Consider the following 23715-nt stretch of genomic DNA (forward strand, 5'->3'; position numbering starts at 1 on the left):
ATGAAAAGGGGGGTAAAAGGGTTCGCATGGGTCACGACTACCCAGCCTAAAGAGATTGTCGCACAATAAGAGCCCGTTTATTCCACGTGGTGGCTCTCATATGTAGAAGTCAATGACATAGATGAACCGTCTAGGTACCAGAGGGTGCTTTTGGTCACGCGAGGAGCGGTGAGATCAGATTATCTCGTAGAAACTGCCTCTAAATTACTAGCTGATAGTTCTGAGATCTATCTTTCCTCCTTTCGATTAGTTCGAGATTTTGAAGGCATGAAAGTCAAGGATTCTATGGAGTTTATTTCTACTTGGCATTGACTTACATGCAGATTGCGAAAACTACCATACCGGGAGATGGGAAACATGATGTCAACCATGACGGAAATAGATATAAGACAAAGCATTCAAGGGCCATAGAGGGGAAGTAATGACGAGTTCATCATGGAATATGAGAGTCACCAACATGAGAAGTAGTAATACTTGAACCCTTGGGTCCCTTTCCTTACAGTGAGTTTCTGTATCTCAGAACTCTCATCCTCTCGTACTACCTCATCGACTCTAGCGAAGGACTTTATAACGCCCACTTAGTGTTCTTTTCAAAATGTCGGACTTTAAAGCGAATGTTCAAGAGACCAAGAATGGGTTCCACGTTGAAGGCTACGAGAAGATTGAATATGACTTCACATTTGTCGATGGAGTCTTTGACATCGCTAACCCGAACTTGGCAAACTGTTATAAGGCTTGGGGCCGGGTTCTAGCGGTTACAGACAAGAATGTCTTCGCCTTATACGGCCCAAAGATGGAGAATTACTTCAATCACTATAATCTCAAACTGAAGGTTCACCAAACTTCTATCGGAGAGAAGGCGAAAACCATCGATACGTTTCTCGAAATTGTTGACAGTATGACTGAGTTTGGGATCATTCGAAAAGTGCGCTTCATGTCGCCTCTGCTGTGCGCAGCTTGTAGCTGACATATATATGCGTCGTACTAGGAGCCCGTCCTCATCGTCGGTGGTGGACTCGTGACCGATGTGGCCGGTTTTGCCTGTGCCGCTTATCGGCGTAACACGAACTTCATACGGATTCCTACTACAGTAATCGGATTAATGTAAGTAAACGAAAATGTTCCCGTTTCCGAGCTCTGTGGAAGTCAGATGTTTCAAGGATAAAACCGCTAACATATGATACTTCCACGAAAGCGATGCAAGCGTTAGTATCAAAGTGGCAGTCAATTATGGGCGATACAAGAACCGTCTTGGCGCATATCACGCACCAATACACACATTTCTTGACTTCACTTTTCTACGAACGCTACCGATAGCGCAGGTTCGAAACGGATTTGCCGAATTGATCAAGATATCATCTTGTTCTCATCTCCAGGTGTTTGACCTTTTAGACAAGTTTTGCGAACAGCTGATCGAGACAAAGTTCGGTCGAGCTGACGGGTCGAGAGCCGAGATTCGAAAGGCCGCGGACATCGTGAGTAACCCTAGAAATATCGATTGAAAATGCAAATTAACCTCGAGTTAGATCAATCGTGAGGGGATTTATGAAATGCTCAAATTGGAATCACCTAATCTTCATGAGATCGGCCTTGATAGAGTAATCGCATATGGCCACACGTAAGTAATCCGCTTTTTGGATATCACGATGTTTTGTTGACGCGTCTTCGATGTAGATGGTCGCCAACGCACGAACTTGTCCCAGAAACTCCACTACGCCATGGCCACGCAATTTCGATCGACATGGCTTACTCTGCTACGTTGGCAAAACAACGTGGGTTACTGTCGGATAAAGAACATAGCCGTTTATTCAAGTTGTTCTCACGAGCTGGTCTCTCAATCGACCACCCCCAATTCGATGACGAAGTGTTGGAAAAAGGTACTGTCGCGATTTTAAAGACTCGTGACGGATTGCTACGCCTTCCCGTGCCGAGCCCTCTTGGGACGTGCGTGTTTCTGAATGATGTGTCAACACAGGAGCTAAAAGATGCCTTGAGAACCCACAAAGAGATTATGAGGGCATACCCTCGAGAGGGTGCTGGTATTGAGGCTTATGTTGACAGCAGCGATACTGGTTATACAGATCTCGATGCGGAGAATCTGAGTGTCGAGATAGCTGCAAGGGAAGCTGGCGGTGAGTACTGTTCAATCTAACACAATCATCTCGGGTTGTCACTAACCCCGCTAATTATAGTATTGCGAGACAACCAAGGCTTTGCCAATGGCCTCGGTGGTGCTCATATGATGAGCGAGTCAGTAAATGGGCATGTAAGCTTGCTTGGGGTTAACGTTGGCGATTCAGCAGATTTATCGGAGGGACTTATTAATGGGCAAACGAACGGGATAAGGGCTCAGGCGTAAAAATTAGTTGTGACAGGTACCTAGTTTCCCGCCGCCGACGTCAGCAAGCTTCTGGCGATCGTCGTGCTGAGCTTTACAAGCACCTAAATATCTAGGTAGATAGGAGCCATTTCAATAGACGATAGCGTTGAGTCCACTAAACAGACTTGTAAATGCGACGCTTGAGCGCTAAAATGCCACATTTTAGTGAGCTCTCGCAGATGGGTGCCTATAATTCTAGCACCCACAATAGCTGTCAGGAAGCAGTACGGGCTGTTCTAGTAGTCCTTCTTACATACCCCTGACTACCTTGCGGGGTGCATGCGTACCTAGCCTAGCTACCTAAGTAGGTACCTAGGTACACCATCCCCGGCGCGTCTAGATGCCTAGAAGCCACTAAATTCGTAGAGCTACGCACTGAAATCCACTATAACGCAGGGCGTAAACTCGCTGTAATAATTAGGAACTCTGAAGAAAGGGATGCAAAGTGGTGACGTCTTGGAAGTTGAACACGGCACAGAGAGCCCTCAGAAAGAATTCATCTATTGCCGTAATATGGAATGAGAAATAAGCTATGCCTCCCATTTGTTCTCTCTGCTCCTTCACGGATTATTACAAGTTTCTACGTTACCATATTAAAGATTGATATGACGAATAGCTCACCAAAGTGGGAGGCGGCACGATGTTTCGGTTTCATATTACTTAGTGTCATTATTCTACCGCTGTCAACTTCGATTGTATGTCTTCTTTGTATGAGGAGAATCCTTTCCAATCACAACCCAGAAGAAACGCCCCGGAATAGTTCCTATGCCAAATCACCTAAACGGACCGTGCTGGTCACTGGGGTTGGGATGGCAAAGGGGCTGGCATTAGCTCGCTCATTCTATCTTTCAGGACATCGTGTCATCGGAGCCGATTTTGAACGCGCCGGTATCCCATGTCCGGGTCGATATTCGCGAAGCCTTTCGGCTTTCTATCGTTTACCAGAGCAGGACGCGAAAGATAATGCCAAGGCTTACACCAAACGCCTTATTGATATAATTCAAATCGAAGTGCTGGACCTCTGGGTATCCTGTTCCGGCGTGGCTAGCGCTGTAGAAGATGCACACGCAAAAGAGTTGGTAGAGCGACATACTTCGTGTAAATGCATCCAATTTGATGTGGAGAAAACTTCCATACTGCACGATAAAGGTTCCTTTATGGAAGAATGTAAAAAGCTCTCGCTCTCGGTACCGGAAACTCATGAAGTCAAGTCCAAGCGCGATATTCTCCGGATTCTCTCAGCCTCTACAACATCCACAGCAGAACGAAAATTTATACTTAAACCCATCGGGGTTGACGATGCGAACCGCGGGAATATGACCCGCCTACCTCTTGCATCAAAAGTAGAAACCAATAAATATGTCTCCCAGTTACCAATATCGGAACAAAACCCGTGGATTCTACAACAGTTCATTCCAGGTAACGAGGAATATTGTACACATGCCTTAATTATACAAGGAGAGGTCAAATGCTTTGTGGCATGTCCGAGCGCCGAGTTGTTGATGCATTACAGACCGTTATCTCAAGACTCGCACTTGTGGCAATCAATGCTAGCATTCACTGTCGAATTTGTCAAGCGCTCATCTAAGTTTAATCCTATGACGGGTCATCTGAGTTTTGACTTTATGGCAAGCGATCGAAAATCCGATCATAACCAGTTCAAGGATATTTATGCCATCGAGTGCAATCCCCGCGCCCATACCGCGGTCGTCCTTTTTGGACAGCAGAACCCAGAAATAGAAGCTATGGTGCAAGCTTACCTCACGGCTGTCGGAATCAACTCGAAAGAGACGGAAACGGACTTAATAGATGGAATTGGTGCGCCTTTCAGCACTGTTCACACACCAGTCACGCCTGCGGCAGATTCGAAACCAAGATATTGGATAGGACATAATATTGTCGCCCTTCTCATTCATCCCATACTTTTATGGGGTATCGGATCCATCAACTTTAGGTCTATGCTTTCAAGTCTTCTTGAATTTGTATCACACCTCTTCTCATGGAAGGAGGGCACTTTTGAAGTATGGGATCCGTTACCCGCAATGGTTCTTTACCATGTTTACTGGCCGATGACAATTCTATCCGCCTGGTGGCATGGAAAACACTGGAGTAGAGTGAATGTCAGTACCACGAAAATGTTTATGTGCTGAGGATAAATGTGGTACCTATTATGCCAGAGCCGGCGTTCTCGGAGATAACACTGGCCTCATCTTATATACCTAGGTACAATTGAATAGGATAGGCACTATATTTTTTCGTTGTAGTAATAATGATAAGAAGTGATTCTTTATCCTCAATTAGTATTAGATTATTTTTAACGTCGTCGAATTCCTTGCATACATACAGAATTGTATCTGATTCAGGGGTAAGTATTAATGTACCCATGTACCCAGGTATCCCCCAAGCACGAAAAAGGGAGAACGTAGCTGGCCGAGTCAATGACCTCATGAACTCCGTGACAATAAAATAACATTTCTCTTATGAGATCATCTAGATATACTCTTTGACCATATTTACCCAGGTAACTTCGATCTTCTCATGGCGCCTAGTCAATTGAACTATTTCACCTGCACCCTAGGGCAAGCTTCCTCTTTGAAGAGGGGATACGCTGACGGCGGAAAATCATTCAAGACGGTGATTACATTGATCGAAGGACAAGCAAAAAATCTTCCTAATTCGCCCGCTCTTGGAATAGCGAATCATACGCGCATAAGTTCAGCTAATTGGCGTATGTTGCTCGCCCTTGTCTATTAACCGTTCAAATACTAATCGTGTGCAGCTCCTGAACAAGTGACCTTCTTGGAACTCAGCAACTTGTCCATATCAGCAGCTTCGATCTTAAAGAATGTTATAGAACTCCGAGAGGAAAGCGATGAGCCGCCTACAATCGGGTTATTATGCGCCAGTGGAATTGATTTCGTCTTAGCATGGCTAGGTCTCATGCGATTGGGATGTAGAACATTTATTCTCGCGTGAGTAATCCACTCGGCATCTTAAGAACCCGCTCTAATTATTTTATACTAAGTCCTCAACTTGAATACCCAGCGCTGCATCATCTCTATACAAATTCTGGCATGAAAACAGTTCTCGTTGATGAAGCGCAAGATAAAAGAGTGGGGCGTTTCAACGAGGTCAACACAATCAGGATCCCGTCGTTTCGAACTTGTCGCAACGAAAATAATGATCATAACGGTAATAAACTGCTTAACAAAGAAGATTCGAAGATAGCTTATATACGACATACTTCGGGGACATCATCCGGCTTGCCGAAACCGATTTTCCAGACTCAGTGGGGAGCAGTGGGTTGCTTACCATCGTTTCGGCGTGAAGACCAGCCCGCCACGTACACGACTACGCCTCTATATCATGGGGGCCTCGCAGACTGCTTCAGGGCTTGGACTAGCGGAGCGATGATTTGGCTATTTCCCGAGGGCGTGGTGCCGATCACAGGGACCAACATTGTTCGTTCGGTAAACTATGCCCGCGAAAGAAGTTCAGTCCTTGTACAATATTTTTCGTCCGTTCCCTACGTACTTCAATCATTAGCCGAAGAACCAGAAGGTATCTGCGTCTTGAGGAGTATGGACTTAGTCGGCGTTGGCGGCGCCGCTTTAGCCCCTTCTGTCGGCGATAGGGTAGTCGACCTGGGTGTTAGGCTCATTTCGCGAATGGGTAGCGCCGAATGTGGTTTTCTCATGTCATCGCATCGCGACTACGATGAAGATAAGGACTGGCAGTACCTACGACCAATTGAGGATCCTGAGCTTTTATCTTTTGAAGGGAGAGCTGATAGGTTATCTGAACTAGTGGTCAAGTCTAAGTGGCCGCTAATATCAAAGACGAACCGCGACGACGGTTCGTATGCCACTGCTGACTTATTCGAAAAACACCCGTCTACCACGAATGCGTGGAGATATCATAGCCGGTCGGACGCTCAAATCACTTTAGCCAATGGGAAAAAATTCGATCCCTCGCTACTGGAGGAACATGTTAAGGCATCAATACATTCAGTAAGAGATGTTTTGGTTTTCGGGGCGGGAAAAGAATGCGCAGGTGCCTTAATATTCAAGACTTTGGCAAACCTCTCGGACGAAGCATTCATTGACACAATCTGGCCCCATGTGCAAAAACTAAATTTGGAGGTGCAAAGTCACTGTCGCTTGGATAAGTCAATGTTAATACCCGTTGAAACAAGGGAGGATGAAGAACCTCTTCCGAAGAGTAGCAAGGGGACCATATTAAGGCGGCAAGCTGAGGCTCGGTACGCCGATATAATTGATGGGACCTATTCCGACACAAGGATTAGTTATACGAGCACACGGGACATATCCGACACGGATGTCTCCTCCACACTCCTCAGCTTGTTCAATCAAGTTCTAGGCCGAGAAATTGACCCTCACCAGGATATCTTTCAGCAAGGGGTCGATTCAATCGCATGCATCCAGATTAGAAAACTTATTGGATCTCAGATCCTACCCGAAGGTGTTTCCGGGTTGCCGATAAACATTATCTATGATAGTGGGAATGTCGACGCATTGGCTAGAGATTTAATTCGGATACGCAAGGGAGATGACCCTTACTGCTCACAGAGCGACGTCGGTGATCGGAGATTAATGAAAGAACTCTCCGAAAAATACGGATCTTACGAGGCGGACAGCGCAGACGTAGTTAAGAAAGAACGCGACGTAATTGTACTTACGGGAGCCACTGGGGCACTTGGAGCACATATATTATCGGCGTTATTTATCAACCCCGGGGTCTCTAAGGTATACTGTCTGGTTCGCGGACAGACGCAGAACGCATCTCGAGAGCGTGTATTGAAGGCATTGTCAAAACGTGAGTTATTAGGACCGTGGGATTCAGTTGGATTGCAAGTTTTCGATGACAAGGTAGTCTGCCTCCCTTGCCGGCTTCCTGACCCCCATCTGGGTCTCCCCAACAAGGAATGGACACGCATCGTGGTAGAAGCCACAATCTTCATACATACGGCCTGGACCGTCAATTTCAGTCTTCGCCTTATGTCATTTGAGGGTCATATAATTGGGACCCGTAACATGATCAATGCGGCTGTTTTAAGTGGCGCAAAATTCTTTTTCATCAGCTCAACGGCGGCAGTGAGTTCTGATCCATCAGCAGTCATTTCTGAGAAGTTATCTTCGAATCCATCACATGCATCCTCGCTTGGTTACTCAAGGTCTAAGTGGGTTGCAGAACAAGTCTGTTCCAAAGCTTACGAATGCTTTTACAAGGATAGCTCATCCGGAGATGCAAGAAATACAGGAGTTTCGATTATCCGTGTCGGTCAACTCTGCGGGAATGAAGCGGGTATATGGAATCCGAGCGAAGCTTATCCGCTGATGATATCGACAGCTGGAATTACAGGTTGTCTTCCAAACTTACCGAAAGAAACTCTCAGCTGGTTACCGGTAGACAAGGCGGCGAAGGCTGTTCTAGAAATTGTATTACCAGGTAATAATAACCGAGAGTCAACTCGCTCAAACATGCCCGTATATCATGTCTTGAACCCACACAAATCACCCACATGGAATCAACTACTTGATTGGGTTTCAGAAACCCTAAAGGACCCTGAATTTCAAGTAGTTGAGCCTGCGGAATGGCTACAGTGTTTAGAACAGGCTCTTGATGGATCGCAGTCAAGACATCCATGCCAAGCTCTCTTAGGATTGTGGAGACGCAGGTATGCCCACGCGACAGAAGTATCGAGCAGTATGAGCAGAGATGATTCTCCTGCATTTGATATAACTTCAACTTCGCGATTATCTGAGACAATAAGAGAAATTCAACCTTTAACTTGCGAAAGGGTGAGAAAGATGTGGGTCTGGATCCAGAAGAATGTCGGGGAAGAAAGTCCAAAGAACTTTGACAAGAGCAAGACAAAATAACCTCATGTTACACAGTAATATACACGCACTTGTAACTTATCATATCTTCAGTAACTCACTGGAGTTCCGATATACAAGGTATAATAGAGACATGTCTGAGTATGTAGACTGCTTACCTATGAAAGTTGAACTATACCGATGAGTTTAATGATATAAAATACACAATAATGTGATAAGCAATCGGCGAGACTTGCCTTAGGTTTTTGGATTATTGCTTATAATTGACTCAGGAACCTCCAAGGTTATTATAACCTAAATAGGTATACGGAGATAGAACCAGGCTTATTGATGTTCTTATACAACCGTTTAGGTACAAACAAGCTATACGGACATAGGCGATAGGGTGCTTCCGAGAGGTCAAGGATAGAAGATTTCCAGGAAAAGATAATTCTATCAGCTAAAGAAAACCTGATCAACGGAAACTACTGGATGATCGTATGCAAAGCCTGATCATTTCCTATCCGAGCCTGTTCTTCTTACCCAGACCCTTTCTTAGTCTCGATCTCGATTCTCGTGCCTTATCATCCACAGCTTGGGTATCTATACAAGGTCGTAGGAGAGGAAGTGGATATATAGAGTTGTGGAGCACTACTAAAATCTCTAACTCAAGACATTAGGTACTACCACCTATGGTCACCGAGATACTTGTAGGTTACAATCTATTAATATATAGCTAGTAAGCCCTAAACTTCCGGGTTTCACATCAAAACTTTTGTCATCATGATCTTTCCGTAGAAAGTTACCTTGGTATGAACGAATGTAGTCTCTTTAGTAACGGAATGATCGTCTTCTGCATGCAAGATAGCCTAATAAGACGCCATCATCTTCGTAATAGACTTGCCGCCCTAATGCTGTATACCTAAATCATCGTTTGACATCTACGGGAGTATGCGCTTTATTTTGCCGTCTGCACTCCTTTCCGCATGCAGTAGAACTTTTCTTAAACGATGCTGGCATATATTCTTCGATAGCAATCTAGTTCTGGTAACCTGGTGTAACATTTATGCCAAGCACCAACCATAATCACACTACATACGTACCCCTGACGCAGCGTATTTGTGCAGGGTCCAAAATTTTCCCCAACCCGTCAAGTGATTCCAAGGTTGGTTCCAGACCCTCATCTTGCATGTCATTATTACCATTGCTTGTTGTGATTGGTCAGAAGTGTATATACCTATCTGCAATTAAACGCGGAGCGGCGGTTGCCATAAGGATCGGCAGCGTATAGCTCACAGACCCGCCACGCTTCCGGGGATGTATCAAATGCATCTTGATTACTCTGGGTTTCAAATCCATTCTGCATCTCTAATGTCATTTTGTTACCTGTATATTACGCCGAGTTAAGTACCTTGATTAAGATCTGAGTGGCGCATCTCACGTGGAAGTGATAGACCGAGGCTGACAATATATGTCAGCTTTCAAAAAATATCTAATTTAGTGTTTTGTTTGAGTACAGTAAAAATGATGGTGGGTCAGACAGAGCAGGCAGATACCCAGGTACCATGGTACATACCTATGCGAGGGCCTAGAAATCGGGTAAAGAAAATCCTATTGAATTCCAGGTAGTATCGTGAAGAAAAACGGTATGGTAGGCCGGGTTCTGAATGAAATTGGTTGACTTTAGTCAGAGTTTTGAGAAAACGAAAAGAACTTTTCTTCTTAGAAAAGAAGTCTGTATAGTGTTACGATAGAATTAGCTCTACCAGTTTTCTATGCAACGGTTCGGCAGATGTTGCGCCTCTAAATTGACGAACCTATAGGAACGCATCATCCCTCTCCGCATCTAGACGAACCAATTACAGGGGGTCCAAAGAATAATATAACACGAAAAGTGACAAGATATCACGACAGGCGGTCACGTTTTCAAGATAGATCAGCGGAAAGGAAGAGATCCATCCGGGCACAAACCCACATGATAAGCAAGGCCTAGCCGCAGGTGTGAAAGCGCTGGGTTCCTCTGGACACCTTCGCTTTATCTCCGTTATCGGGCGTCGTACGCTTTGATCCGAGCCATTGTACCAACGGAGATAACGTCGCATGGGAACATGGCAACATGATGGCGGACCGATGAGATTTAAATATGTAAGTGGCGTATTTGTCGGTCTCGAATCGGGTTCAAGGTATGATGTATCTATTAATAAAACAAAAAAAAACTAGACAATTTGCGTGATCTGAAGTGAATGAAAGCACCCTGTTGTGAAACACGTAAGTATACAGTATGTATAGAATAATACATACCTTTGTGCATGCAAAAAAGCTAGCAGCCATCAGCGGGGTGTCTTGGTTCAACGGGGAAAAGAACCAGGTTGGGATGTAAAAAAATGAAAAAATAAGGGCTTTCTTCATTCAGCCCCAAACACGATCGCATCCTGCTCCTTTAACCGACATCGCGAGAGCTAATGCGCGATGACTCGGGATTCGGTTTCTCGCTCCCAAGTTGCGTTAAGTTGCACATCGCGGCTCTTCCTTTCTCAGGTGGCATCGCAGCTATAGTCTGGATGCCGCTTTAGTTATCCGGTAACGCTGGGGTTGCCCCTCCACACCTTTCAAAGCTGGCAATCCCTTCGCCAGGTCGAACCACGTAAGTTGGCGAGTAATTCCTATCGAGATAGAGTTCCGGACCAAAATTCTGATTGGAGAGATGCCCCATACTAGAACGGACCAACACGTCCTCGTCGCTGGTTCCACCGTAGCGCTGCTTTACTTTGAGACGCTGATATGCCTGACAATGGACAAACTCATGTCTTGCCTATCTATGGTCACAATGCCCAACCTTCGATTGGATTCGTCATAGATGATACCAGCGACACAGATTCCGGGGCCCCGTGGTCTCGCATTGGCGAGAGGAAGTGGACTATTGATTAGAGTCAAATCCTTGAAGATAAGCTCAGACCCCGGTTGGCTTCACGATGATAAATTGATAAATGGAGGCCGCCGGAGCGCTGGCAATACACTTCGATCTCATCGTTGAGCAAATATTGTCCCGTATCACACACTTACCCTCTGCATTCAGCGAGCTCACATCTTCCCCCATCTAGAAGACACTTTCCTCACACATCTGCATCTGCATATCAGCAATGGCAGCTACAGCAGTATCGCCAGCTTCCATTGAAGCTAAGCGGAACTGGAGTCCGATTATCACAGAAACTGCTAGCATGGAGTTGGGAAATGATGAATTTGATCCCACACGACACCTTGTCTTCAAGGACCACCCAAAGGTATATACCATGAAAGACATAGGTTTGCCAGAGGATACTGGAATCTCCCCAGTTGCTGTCTCGGAACCCTTTCCTCTCTTCACGGAGGAAGCTGTGATGAGGATGAGGAAAGAGGTCTTGAGCGCCGAGGTGCTTGGCAACTGCCAGTACTCTAGCCATCTAGCACAGTGTCAGCTGAGGGGTTTTGCGAACAAGTAAGTTCATCGCATTAGGGGATCCAAATGGGTAGCGCATGCAGAGTATGACTGACGCAAGATCGCTTCAGGTACGCTCCCTTTGTGTATGATGTGTGGAAAAACCCAGAGACGCTGGCTATCATCTCTAAAATCGCGAAGATTGACTTGGTGACTGAGATGGATATTGAGATTGGCCATATCAATATCTCGGTCAAGTCCGAGGAAGAGAAGCAGGAAGAGCTGCAGGCCTTCAGTGACAGAGCTCAGTATGAGGCAGATGAAGGCATCGCAGGATGCCCTTGGGAAGACGATAAGCCCATCGTAGATTGGCACACTGACAGCTACCCATTTGTCTGTGTGACCATGCTCAGCGACTGTACCACCATGATTGGTGGCGAGACGGCTCTTCGTACCGGTACGGGCGAGATCATGAAAGTGCGAGGTCCACAGATGGTAAGTTTTTACTTCCCGTCAGAGCCATTGGAGATACTGCGACTAATGTTGTAAACCAGGGATGCGCTGTCGTGCTACAGGGAAGGTATATAGAGCATCAAGCTCTGCGGGCACTTGGCACGGCGGAGCGCATCAGTATGGTGACGTCGTTCAGGCCTCGATGCCCGACGGTGCGTGATGATACGGTCTTGACGACTGTACGTCCCATCTCGAACCTTGAGGAGCTGTATAACCAATTCAGTGAGTACCGTCTCGAGATTCTCGAGGAGCGTATTCGTCAGCAGCTGAAGGATCTGCGCGAAGCCAAGAGCGTCGGTCGCAAGGTGGCTACATATAAGCTCAAGGCCTTCCTTGAAGAGCAAGAGAAATTCCTTTCTCACATGAATAGCGAGATGGTTGACGGAGAAGTGGTCCGCGGAACTATCGAAGACAACCTTCTGCTCAAGAAGAAATCTGGAAGTAAGTCCAAGAAGCGCCCCCGAAGATTTTAAAGGTAGAGGGTTAGGGCAGGAAACGTGTGTATGAGATGTATGAAATTGGCATTAGCAGCAGCTTTAAGCAGACACCTGGAACGTTTGCTTTATTTAATTTTTTTTTTTTTTTAAAATTTCTCACCTTGGCTGGTATATGCCATTGTATGAAGAGAGGCTTTTGACAGTAACTGTGATTATTGTTAATTTATATCCATGAGTACGAGAGAAGCCTTCGTAGCACGGAACATTGAACCTTTCACGATTGAATTTAGGTAGCAGTAAAGGTTCGGAGATTTCCAGAATTTAAAATTGGAGTTTCCCTATGTCTTATGTGATCCATAAAATAGACCCTGTTATATATGGGTAAGATCGTCAAGTGCTTACATAACCAACTCAGATCTTGGCATGTGTGGGGTCATATTCATTTATTGAGATATGATGAGTCACATCCGGTTAGTTACATAGAGTTGTAGAAGTGCGTCCCTCCAAATTGAAACATGAACCCTTCAACTTATGTAATTCTTGTCAAATACAACATCAATATCAATACCTAGGTATGTATCAGTAAGAGCGTTTGTTTCGAAATCATTAGCTGTAAGGTAGTAAATATTTGATCGTTCCTATTGCCTCCTAATATGAATCTATCGGTCACTAACCCCACGGCAGCTAAAGGAGAGTGAAAACCCGCAAGTCGTGTTTTCACTTGACGTCAATCATATTGACCAATATATTGGTACCATCCAACTTCTTTCCGCTATCAGCCTGTGAGGTGATGCCTGGAGAAGAAAGCGCTGCAACCGCCATCGCTGTGGTCACTGCGCGGTTCCCAACCTTCACTCGTGTGGTTCCATACTGGTACATCCAGCCACCTTCCCAACTGCCATCCTCACGCTGCAAATTTACCAAGACACGACGGTCATTCTCGCAAGCGATACCCATCTGGGTGCAAGTGATGATGCGCATTGCCAAATCCAATGCGCTTCCTCCCAGATTGAGGCGTTCGCGTACTCGCGCCTTCAGCAGCGGACCTAGTGTCTCCTGAAGGTGAGCGTCGCTTGACGATCGGAGTAGACGTCCGATGAATCCTAAACAGCAGTCTGGGGAAGGATAGTACCGAGATCCTTGTTCGTAAGTACGGTCTGAGAGTACGGAGCGCACGACATTAAGGGTACGCTCGAACTCGCGGCCGCGATTGTAGGCGTAAAAGCAGGCGAGAATGTTTCCGCTAACAATTGGATCTACTCGAGCCTTGTTACGATCGAAATACGTCTAATAAGCTATTTAGCGAAAGGTTCATTGATATATCAGCAACATTAAACAAGTTAACCACTTACCTGGAAACTACCATCACCCTCAACATATTCAGCCATTGCATCGAGGACAGAAGAGACAAGCTCGGTCGACTCCGGCCGAAGAGCTGTGAGAGCGAGAGACGTGGTATCGAGATCATCCGGGAAAATCCCTCCTGGGACCAGCATTTTCTCATCTGGTAATGTATCCACGTCAATCCCTCTATTCGTCAACAGGTTCTGAAACCTAAGAAGATTGGCTTACCGGTAAAGAAATTCCATGATTTTCTAGATCCCCAACTTACATCCACAAGCGTCCTAGCGGCGTGTTGTTAGCTATTGGTCATATAGAACCCTGGGGGCAGCTCACCTGTCATTCAGTGAGTCAACAATCAACAATTTCGCAAAATTATCTGAAAAGGTGACCCCGGTGTCCGTAACCGAGTCACAATGCTTTGCATTCAGGAATAGGTATCTCCAGCCCTTGCCGACTGGGTTATCAAACATGCTACGCAATGTGTGAACTGTCGACTGCCCGAATACGAAGCCTTGGATGCCTAATGTTCGTGCTGCTTGCACATTCTCTTCTTTATCGTCAATGAAGGCGACTTGGTTGCCAGCTAGGCCGATATGGTCCAGAACATGACGGTAGAATCCCACCTCCGGTTTTCGCATGCCCGCCGCTGCCGAGGTAAACACTTGATCAAAAAGTGGCCATTCCATCTTTGTTGCGAGCTCCTCGAAGTCTTCCTTACCAACATTAGACATGGCATACACTTGAATGGCTGGATCCTTTTCCAACTCGCGAAGGAAGGAGACGATAGCATAATCAGGCTGCAAAGACTCGCGGGCCTTAGAGAAGGCTCCTGCAATCTCAGACGCGGAGAGGGAAGATTGTTGAGCACTTAGCTCGTAACAGGTGTCTCGAGTGATTTCACCCCGCTCATAGCGATGCCAGATAGAAGTCGAGAGGACACTTCTCAACTTTTGAGCTGGAATAATCGCAGTATTGGCGGACCACGTGAAGAGAACATCCCCAAGGTCAAATATGATGGCCCGAGGGGGCTCTTGCTGAGTATCCATCCTCTTTACAGTCTGGCTTAGCAACTATGCGAAGGGAATGATACCGAATCCCCTCAAATACTAAACACGAGTCACTTTCTGTTATATCGCATGTTACGGACGAGGGAACAGCTTGTACTTACCTATAACAGATTTGTCTAAAGGGAAAGCCGGTTGACCGGGAAATCAAACGATATGGATACCTAAAATTGGCTTCTACTATCCTAAGATGGCCCAAGCCTAACCTCGGACCCAGCCCACGAGGATCACTATCACCATAAGTCTATATATATACCTAGGTACATACCCAGGTATATACGAATCCATATTCCTTCGTACGTAATTACAGGCAGACAGGATCAATGGGTTTCTCCTCACCGCCAGTGGTTTACCTCAAACGTACGACTCGTCATCCTCCATGGTCACGACTTTCATATAACCACGTACAAGAGGTATCACGAAATGACACCCCAGCCTATTCCAGTATGGGAATCCACATGCAAGCCACCTTCTGACATCAGAATTGAGGTCAATGGTTGTCCGGAAAGTTCTTTTTTCCGTTTTAGAAACTCCGATGGTCTAGTGTAACTGACCGGTTATAGCGCGGCGTCTGCAGTCATTTATTAAATGCCACTTGGCACGTCACTCGCAAGCCTGCCTCTTTGCCCTATCGCCTCAGTCTACTCTCCGTCCTATGACAATCTTCTTCAATCTATTATATTCGCCATCTAAAATGGAATATAGCCAAGCCACGTCTTATCTTGACTCGACTCTTAGGTCGACGTCGGCGAATATTCTCATATTGGTATTTTCCCTGATATCGTGTTGGCATCAGCAGAGGAATAGCCTAACCATGCTGGCTCTAACATCGTAGTGTGTCCTCGTCGTCGGAACTAAACTAGTATACAATGTTTATTTCCACCCATTGGCATCTTATCCTGGACCGCTCTATCTCATTGTGTCGGATATCCCATTGGCGATCTTCTCGCTTCTCGGTATCAGCCAATACCCGCTCAAAGCCGCACATGACGAATACGGCGACATTGTCCGTATTGCTCCCGGAACTCTCTCGTATATCAAACCACAGGCTTGGTCCCAGATTTATGGATATAAGAAAAACGGCGGAGGCCGCGCAAACTTCCCTAAAGACCCACGCTTCTACAACGAGATGATGCTTGGTAAGGATACGATCACACTCGTAAGCGACGATGATGCAATTCCAATCCGTCGTTCCCTAAACAGCGCCTTCTCACATCGTTCGCTCCTAGAACAGGAGCCCATGATACAAGAGCACATCGCCGGCTTGATGGCACAATTTGAGAAGCACAGTGCTAATAAACACCCAATCGATGTGCGCGAATGGTTCACGTTTTCCATGTTCGATATCAATAGCGACTTTGGTTTCGGTGAAGATATGGGCTGTGTCAGAACCGGAGTCTACCATGAATGGGTAAAATTTGTCATCGACTATTTTTACGCCGCGACCCTCTTGCATCAATGTCACAAGTTTTGGCCCCTAAACCGTTTGCTTGCTCTTTGCATCCCACCTTCAACCCGTGAAATGCAGGCAAATCATCATGAAGCATCATTACAGCGCGTCCAGAAACGCATGGCCATGGACACCGACCGTCATGATTTTATGTACTACTTTTTACAACAGGCAAAGAAGGAAAATCTTTCAACGGAAACAATCGAGGCCCAGGCTACAGTCCTCATCCTAGCTGGCAGCGAGACCTCGTCGGTGGCGCAGACTGCTGCAGTGTACCATATCTTGATGCACCCTGAAATCCACGAGAAACTGCGGGACGATATCCGAAACACCTTTGCCACTGTCGAGGATATCAAGTTGCAGGATGTCCTAAATAAGCTGCCATATTTGGATGCCGTGGTACAAGAGACGCTCCGCATTCACGCCCCGCTTGCTAATGGCTTCACTCGTTGGGTGCCCGATAGAGATGGGGCTACGATCTGCGGAAAACATGTTCCACAAGGGGTGAGTAACTACACCGCAAGACTTTGAAGGAGCAATTGATCATAGGTCGGGTCTACTAACGGACAATCATATCCAGACCGTAGTTACAATTAACCACTATTGCTCGAATACCTCGGCCTCCAATTTCCGCGATCCTATGAGTTTCATTCCAGATCGATGGATGGGTGATGCCAAGTATGCCACCGATCGGAGAGACGTAGTCCAGCCATTCTCTGTAGGACCTCGCAATTGTCCTGGCCAACGGTGAGAAACTCCGCTTCCATCAGCCACGAAAAGCAAATATTGATGTTCCCTGTTTCGTACAGATTTGCACTCTACAATATTAAATTAGCGCTTACACATTTATTGTGGCGTTTTGACCTGGAACTAGGTAAGGATACAGAGAATTGGGCGTTAGGTCAACGCATCTATAATGGATGGATTCAGCCTGCCTTGCCAGTTTTGATGAAGGAGCGAGTATGATTCGAAGTAGGCTGAAAGAAGGCGGAATGATACTTGAACATTTTACTATTTAGTAATATCATATCATATATCATATATTATATATCATAAAGAATGATCGATGGCTTGGTTGCATTCATTAACAACACGGGTAGTGACGCTACGCACCTACTCTTATTAGGCAGTTAGCCAGGTATGTTCTTGTCTCACTCAAGCCAACTCGTGTTACCATTCAGTCGGGTCCGGTGGGTAATGAGTATAGGAGAAGGATTATAGCAGCTATAGTTTCCAACGAAGGATTTTGTACAACAGTTGACTAAACATCCATCAAGATTCCTATGACGCCACGACATTACACCAAGGTCCTTTTGCAATTAAGGCTTGCATACAGAGTAATGAAATCGAAATCACCACGCTTCTCGGGATATCATTATTTACCACCTACCTGCCTAATCCTGGTCAATACCTAGGTGAGGTGTAATTTACGAACCTACCTAGGGTACCGAGGTACGTACGCATTTTCTAATCAAGGGACGCACGTTACGTATGTCTAGGATCTTCTGTCCTACCCCCCAAAAAGGAAATCTAACTAAAAAACAAAATTCCATGCAGCAGTACAAAGATCTTGACTTTTGAACATTTGAAATTACAATTCTAAAATCCTGATGCCGCAAAGGATTTCAACCAAGGCAATCGCAGTTACATCCTAGCAATACCATCGTACTTACAATATGGGTAACACTTTCAGCCAATTTTTCTTCATTCCGACCGCCCCTCTCACAGAGAAGAACTGTCCCGATCAAACAGGGCGAGTAAGTGGCGTTCACCTCCTTCGTATTTCCGATACCTCCGCGCTCATCGCATATAGGTCTTCATAGTGACGGGCGGATATGTCGGAGTTGGTTTCGAGTTGTCCAAAATCCTCTATACCCACAATGCCACTGTTTACATCGCAGGCCGCTCTACATCCAAAGCTGAGAAGGCCATCTCGGGCATCAAAAAGGCAGCGTCTGCTAGTAAAGGCCATGTAGAGTTTCTCCACTTGGACTTATCCGACCTTTCCACGATTAAACCCGCGGTTGAATCTTTCAATGCTAAACAACAACGCCTAGATGTTCTTGTTAACAATGCCGCCGTAGGTGGTCCTAGCTTTCTGCATCCCTTGCCTTCACCCCACCAATCAGTTTATCTAACAAGCTTTTAGGTCATGTACCCCCCTGAAGGGAGTACCGATGCTCAGGGACATGACCTACAAGTAGGCACTAACTGTCTGGGTCCCTATCTGCTCTACCAGCTCCTCTTACCGACCTTGACAAGGACTGCTTCGTCGTCACCAACAGCTAGTGTACGCGTCGCATGGGCTGCTTCTGTCGGCGTGCACGTTGCCTCTCCCCAACCTCATGGGGTCGTCATTGACGATGATGGTAAACCCACGGACCAAGGTGTGAAGCCCAATTACAGCCAGACTAAAGTCGGCAACGTGTTCTTTGCACGAGAATTCGCCAAAACGACGCCACAGACTGGAGTCGTACACGCCGCCTTCAATCCAGGAAACTTGCGCACGGAATTGCAGCGGCACTGGACGGGTATTGATCATTGGGTTACAGTAAGTAACACAATCCCATAATCGCATTTTCTAGGCAAATTGCTAGGATGTTCACTAATGATGAATACGACCGAAGGACACTTTCATACTTCATCCGCCTATTCATGGGGCGTACACCGAGCTCTGGGCTGCACTTGCGCCCGAATTGACACCGGACAGAAGCGGTGCTTATGTTTATCCCTGGGGGAGATTAGGTGACCTTCCGGCCGGAATTGAGAATGCGGTGAAAGGGGGCATTGCCGCTAAATTCGTGCAATGGTGCGGTAAGCAGACTGAGGCCTTCGCGTAATTCTCTTATTACGTCTTTTAACATCCATAATGGAATCATACTTGAAGAAAAGGGTGGAGCGTTAAGTAAACACCAATTTAATTTAATCCAATTTAGCTAAATACTATTTATCCATTCTTTCTGCCCAACGTCCCAAAAGGCGTTTAATCAGTACCTAGGTAGGTATTAGTGAGAGTGATCAGGTATTGCGCCTCTTCTTGAAGACGATATTCTGTTCAAAATCCGGATGTACGTCAGTATCATACTTTGTGTTTGACGGTCGTTTCATTTGGCCTGGAGGAAAGGAAATATCGTAGTCAAGCAGCAAATTTGCCACAATCAACTTGATCATGGTGGCTGCGTACCATCGCCCGGGACAGGTAAACCTGCCACTTCCCCAAGAGAGATTACCCGGCTCAATACCAGTAAAATCACGTTGTGCATTAGCGGAGGTCGTGTCTGCGTCTTCGTCTGGGCGATAGAAGCGAAATCCATCGAATCGCTGAGGATCATCATAGAACATTGAGTCGCGCGACATGAGCCCTCCAGGGAAGACGATTTTCGCCCCGCGTGGAAGAATTATCTTGCCGTCGGATAGCTCGATTGGTGACATGACCTTGCGATCAAAAGCAACTATATAGAGAACCGTTAAATAAATTGTATAGAGCTGAGGTGAGGTTTTACTTACGTAAGGTGGATTGATTGACGCGTTGGGATTCCTTGAGAAAACTGTCTAATCGACGGAGTCTCTTGATGGTCGAAACTTGCCATTTCCCGTTATCTTGCGCGAGCGCTTCTTTTGCTTCGGATCGTAAAGGTTCAACGTATTCCGGCATGGAACAGAGATCGAATATCGCATGTGTTATCGCCATCGATGATGTGTGGAGCTAAATGCATCTCAGTGTTAGTCGCGTATCATATTCGTCTAATCCGGCGGGGTCTTACCGCAGCACCCGTCAAGATCAGAAGTCTAGCTGTTATCCTGTCCGGATCTGAATCTTTCCCACTTTTTAGAAATAGGTTCATCACGCTGGCTCGTCTTTAATGCCGATCTTTTCCGATCGAGGAAAAAGAACATTGCGCACCGCAGTCCGTTGGCGGAAGACACGATTACGCTGTGGGATCAAAGGTGCAATGAAGCGCCGAAGAAAGGACGGGAATGGTAGCAGAATGAACTTGGTGATTTCAACATCAACAGCCAAAGCCGTCACGGCATCAGTCCAGACTGGACTGTGGCAATGTGACTTGCCGACAAAAACCACGGATGAAATGCGATGGATGAAAGAGAATAAGAGGTCGTATGCATTGCAAGTAATCGAGCCTTTTGCGAGTAGATTATGGAATTAGCTAATTAACTTCATGATCTCGTTCAAAGTACAGTGTACTGCGTGGCTTACTTTCAACTGTGCTTTGACCAAGTTGCTCAACAATAGCTGCACGAAACTCTTCCTCCATTAGAGGAAGAAATGTGGCTATTAAGTCAGCTTCGAAGGAGGTCTTTCCATGTTTTTCTTAACGATCTTACATAGATTTCTCATAAGAGAGCCTCTACAAATATCGACAATTAGATGATCCTGTAAAAGAAGATCTACACCAATATACTAACCCAGGACGCTCTCCACCAATGCTGCAATGAAGTTCAGCTTCGATTCAAGAAGCATGTTCAGCTCATTCAAAAATTTAGGAGCCAGCACAATGGTATCGCCCATCAACGTTTGGACGACATAGCTCGAGTCTTTGGACTTGAATATTATTAGAATAGGATTCATATACCGTTTGGAAGAGGCTAAAATAGGATAACGTCTTACCTCTTCGTACGCCCGCATCACATCCCCGTGGCCAAGTTTAGTCCATTTCCATCTAGCCCACCAAGTCCGAAGCCCGAAAGGCCCCGGATCTTTACCAACTCTCGGCAATTTAGTCTTAAACTGGGAAAAACTATCGAGAATTGTTACTAAAAAGCACGTTGCTGCAATCGTTATAACTGTCTCAAGAAACATACTGTTGTCGGTAGGAAGTTTTGAGATGTAGGTAGGTAGCTGACGGAAACTCCGATATTTCCGAGGTTGTCAGCAAATTTTTAAAAAGGGATAAGTGACACGGATTGAGATCAAACGAGGCAAAGTAAAGCTATCACGTGAGTCATTTATCATTTATGAGTAATAAAATTTTTACAATATTAAATGAGGAATCAGGATGGTAGTGAGTAGTCGGGGGCGGGACAGGCGGTGTAATCTATTTTGAACGGAATTCTCAGTGGTGTGGATGACCAAAATCAGCGTCCTTCTAATGTACCAACGTATCTTCGCTACCCCAAGATTCAAAGCAGTAACTTGGATCATGATTGGAGTCTCCATTGCTTGGACAACCACATTTACATTTGCGCTCATGTGTGAGTATCATACCCTTATCGGTGTAGCATGTCTCTACTCAGTTGCTAACGGCTTAGTCTCATGTTCACCAATTGCCTCGCAATGGGATGACAGTCTCCCGTACACATGCGTTGATGAGGTGGCGCTCTTCACCACCGCCCTAGCAACAGATGTCGCTACGGATTGTAAGTTTTCTGAAAGCGCTACGGTGCGTTTCCGTTAATGAATGAGGACTAACTCGTGCGATAGTCCTAGTCCTCCTTCTACCAGTTTATAAAACGTGGCAATTGAAAATGAAGTTTACGCGAAAGGTGGTGATTGTATGCATATTCCTCCTCGGTGGTTTGGTTAGTATTGTAGGAATCATTCGAATCCACTTCCTAACCCAAATCTACTACGTGCTCAATAGCGGCTATCACCCCGATACTACTTGTATGTTTCAATCCGACGATAAGATGATAGCTGAGTTGTGGGAAGCTGACACGCGAAATAGGGGTATACGCGCCAGTCTACTATTGGACCATCATCGAAACCAATGCCGGTATACTGAGCGCATGCCTTCCCACCCTCCGACCGATTCAGGAGAGCGTCACGCGCAATTTTTCCTTCACTAAACTCCGGAACTCGGCTAGTCAGTTGTTCTCATCGTCAAGTGGTAAGGCGAGTAATATTCGTCTCGGCTCTATGGATAGAAGCATGGAACTTGATAGCCTATAGCGTTCGCATGCCTAAATAACGGTGGGCCCTCTTCGTCTTTTCCCTTTGAGAGACCGTTGTGTGCTACAAGATCCCTATTCAGTATGGAGGAGGATCGTCGGCAGGGGTTGGCAGTTCAGCCACATTGTCGTTGATTATTCGTTCGAAGATACGTTCTCTCGCTTTCTGCAGTTCCTCCCTCGCGGCTTTGAGGGTCGCTGCGTGGGCGGTCATCTCCTGTTCAGCCCCTTGATATCTTGATGTAGCCGAGGCTAGCTGGCCCCGTATGTTATCCAGAGCTCGTTGAAGATCCAATTGGAAGTCCTTGATCTTTTCATGAAATGCCATATCAGTGAAGATATTGTCGAATAAGATGTCGCTAATGAGGCTGCCTTCCGCAACGTTGATAGGTGGGAGATCCCGCACAATTGGTGACATGCGCTGTGCCTGACGTACGAGGGATAGCGTCTGGCTGACCTGTATCTCAGCTTTCTGCAGTGCATCACGTTCCATCATATCCATTAGAGACCCACCAACACCAAACATGTCCATCCGGCTGTGGTCTAGTGCCTCTTCGGTATAGTTCATAGACTCGCGAAGCCGGTTTTGCGCTTCTGTTAAAATTTGGACGACCTGAAGCTCTGTTTCCATCACTACACGAGAGTTGTGATAAATCTGCAAAGCACTCTCGGCAGTTTCCTCCAAACGGTCTTCTTCGGGGAAGACCGGCGTCGGACCTTGGAAAATGCTGTCGTAGAGATTGTCGAGTTGCTGCTGGGCATCTGTATGGCGGGTGACCCCTGCTTCTAAGTCACTTTGTACTTCTATCGCCTTGGAGCGCATATCCCTCAGAGTATTCTCTTGCTCTTTGGCTTGGTGTTCTTGTTGCAGGACATCGAAGTACTCTCGTTCTTCCTTCTCGGCTTTGGCCTGGAACTTCTCTGCTTTACCTCCGACACGATAGGCGAAGCGCTTCATAACCGAGTCGCGATACCTCTTATGTTCCTTGAATTCCTTAGCTCGTTGTTTGTCTAGCGTGGCAATACGCTGCTGGACGACTGAGAGCTCATTATTGAGATCGCTGACGTAGCGTGTCTGCTGTTGTAGTGCGGGCTGGGCATGGTCTGTCTCGGAGAGAATAGCCAATAACTCGTTGTGGCGTTCACTCGCTGTTCTAATCCTTTCTGTAATTGAAGCCATCGTGGACTAGTATGTTAGGTCGGTACTCAGGTACTTGTTGTTGAATATCGGCGTAAGTAGGTAGACTAGAATTGAAAAAAAAAAAACCTCCCTTAAATTGTACATCTCTATATATTCGTCTTCCAGTAACACTTACTTACCTAGTACTTCAGGCAATCTGTTGGTGATAAGGTGTATAGCTGTAT

At 46.1% G+C, this 23715-nt stretch overlaps 10 protein-coding genes across 10 annotated transcripts; 7 read left to right on the forward strand and 3 right to left on the reverse strand.

Moving 5' to 3' along the window:
* Positions 1-595: 595 nt before the first annotated feature.
* On the forward strand, positions 596-2359 carry F4822DRAFT_433502 (Dehydroquinate synthase-like protein; the record flags this gene model as incomplete). The annotated part of the gene is made up of 6 exons (XM_051461855.1): positions 596-925; positions 989-1104; positions 1196-1475; positions 1527-1618; positions 1675-2132; positions 2193-2359. The coding sequence occupies 6 exons, from the start codon at positions 596-598 to the stop codon at positions 2357-2359; spliced, it is 1443 nt and encodes a 480-aa protein (XP_051310740.1).
* Positions 2360-2869: 510 nt separating this feature from the next.
* Positions 2870-4617, forward strand: F4822DRAFT_416863 (uncharacterized protein). The gene has a single exon (XM_051459383.1). It carries the CDS (start codon positions 2899-2901, stop codon positions 4528-4530), a length of 1632 nt encoding a protein of 543 aa, XP_051310741.1. The 5' UTR covers positions 2870-2898; the 3' UTR covers positions 4531-4617.
* Positions 4618-4671: 54 nt separating this feature from the next.
* F4822DRAFT_379130 (acetyl-CoA synthetase-like protein) lies at positions 4672-8372 on the forward strand. The gene is made up of 3 exons (XM_051456374.1): positions 4672-5108; positions 5160-5352; positions 5406-8372. Exons 1-3 carry the CDS (start codon positions 4919-4921, stop codon positions 8281-8283), a joined length of 3261 nt encoding a protein of 1086 aa, XP_051310742.1. The 5' UTR covers positions 4672-4918; the 3' UTR covers positions 8284-8372.
* Positions 8373-10841: 2469 nt separating this feature from the next.
* Positions 10842-12681, forward strand: F4822DRAFT_379150 (uncharacterized protein). Its single transcript, XM_051456375.1, has 3 exons — positions 10842-11695; positions 11767-12130; positions 12190-12681. Exons 1-3 carry the CDS (start codon positions 11361-11363, stop codon positions 12619-12621), a joined length of 1131 nt encoding a protein of 376 aa, XP_051310743.1. The 5' UTR covers positions 10842-11360; the 3' UTR covers positions 12622-12681.
* Positions 12682-13052: 371 nt separating this feature from the next.
* Positions 13053-15342, reverse strand: F4822DRAFT_379181 (Haloacid dehalogenase-like hydrolase-domain-containing protein). The gene is made up of 5 exons (XM_051456378.1): positions 15098-15342; positions 14263-15035; positions 14158-14210; positions 13938-14089; positions 13053-13872 (listed from the first exon to the last, which is right to left on the reverse strand). Exons 2-5 carry the CDS (start codon positions 14973-14975, stop codon positions 13303-13305), a joined length of 1488 nt encoding a protein of 495 aa, XP_051310744.1. The 5' UTR covers positions 14976-15035; positions 15098-15342; the 3' UTR covers positions 13053-13302.
* Positions 15276-17781, forward strand: F4822DRAFT_379339 (cytochrome P450). The gene is made up of 6 exons (XM_051456380.1): positions 15276-15482; positions 15557-15759; positions 15829-16947; positions 17024-17190; positions 17253-17581; positions 17721-17781. The coding sequence occupies exons 2-5, from the start codon at positions 15649-15651 to the stop codon at positions 17407-17409; spliced, it is 1554 nt and encodes a 517-aa protein (XP_051310745.1). The 5' UTR covers positions 15276-15482; positions 15557-15648; the 3' UTR covers positions 17410-17581; positions 17721-17781.
* F4822DRAFT_379170 (NAD(P)-binding protein) lies at positions 17782-19372 on the forward strand. Its single transcript, XM_051456376.1, has 5 exons — positions 17782-17895; positions 18001-18200; positions 18257-18523; positions 18593-18994; positions 19071-19372. Exons 2-5 carry the CDS (start codon positions 18120-18122, stop codon positions 19281-19283), a joined length of 963 nt encoding a protein of 320 aa, XP_051310746.1. The 5' UTR covers positions 17782-17895; positions 18001-18119; the 3' UTR covers positions 19284-19372.
* An 89-nt stretch (positions 19373-19461) lies between these two features.
* On the reverse strand, positions 19462-21262 carry F4822DRAFT_433508 (cytochrome P450; the record flags this gene model as incomplete). The annotated part of the gene is made up of 7 exons (XM_051461856.1): positions 19462-19895; positions 19951-20149; positions 20208-20244; positions 20292-20583; positions 20660-20734; positions 20869-21004; positions 21071-21262. 7 exons carry the CDS (start codon positions 21260-21262, stop codon positions 19462-19464), a joined length of 1365 nt encoding a protein of 454 aa, XP_051310747.1.
* Positions 21263-21395: 133 nt separating this feature from the next.
* F4822DRAFT_379315 (uncharacterized protein) lies at positions 21396-22390 on the forward strand. The gene is made up of 4 exons (XM_051456379.1): positions 21396-21654; positions 21712-21819; positions 21884-22066; positions 22128-22390. The coding sequence occupies exons 1-4, from the start codon at positions 21528-21530 to the stop codon at positions 22349-22351; spliced, it is 642 nt and encodes a 213-aa protein (XP_051310748.1). The 5' UTR covers positions 21396-21527; the 3' UTR covers positions 22352-22390.
* F4822DRAFT_379175 (uncharacterized protein) lies at positions 22340-23690 on the reverse strand. The gene has a single exon (XM_051456377.1). The coding sequence runs from the start codon at positions 23528-23530 to the stop codon at positions 22430-22432; it is 1101 nt and encodes a 366-aa protein (XP_051310749.1). The 5' UTR covers positions 23531-23690; the 3' UTR covers positions 22340-22429.
* Positions 23691-23715: the final 25 nt, after the last annotated feature.

The sequence above is a fragment of the Hypoxylon trugodes genome (genome assembly GCF_022578975.1).
Source record: "Hypoxylon trugodes strain CBS 135444 unplaced genomic scaffold F4822scaffold_9, whole genome shotgun sequence".
Classification (NCBI taxonomy): domain Eukaryota; kingdom Fungi; phylum Ascomycota; class Sordariomycetes; order Xylariales; family Hypoxylaceae; genus Hypoxylon; species Hypoxylon trugodes.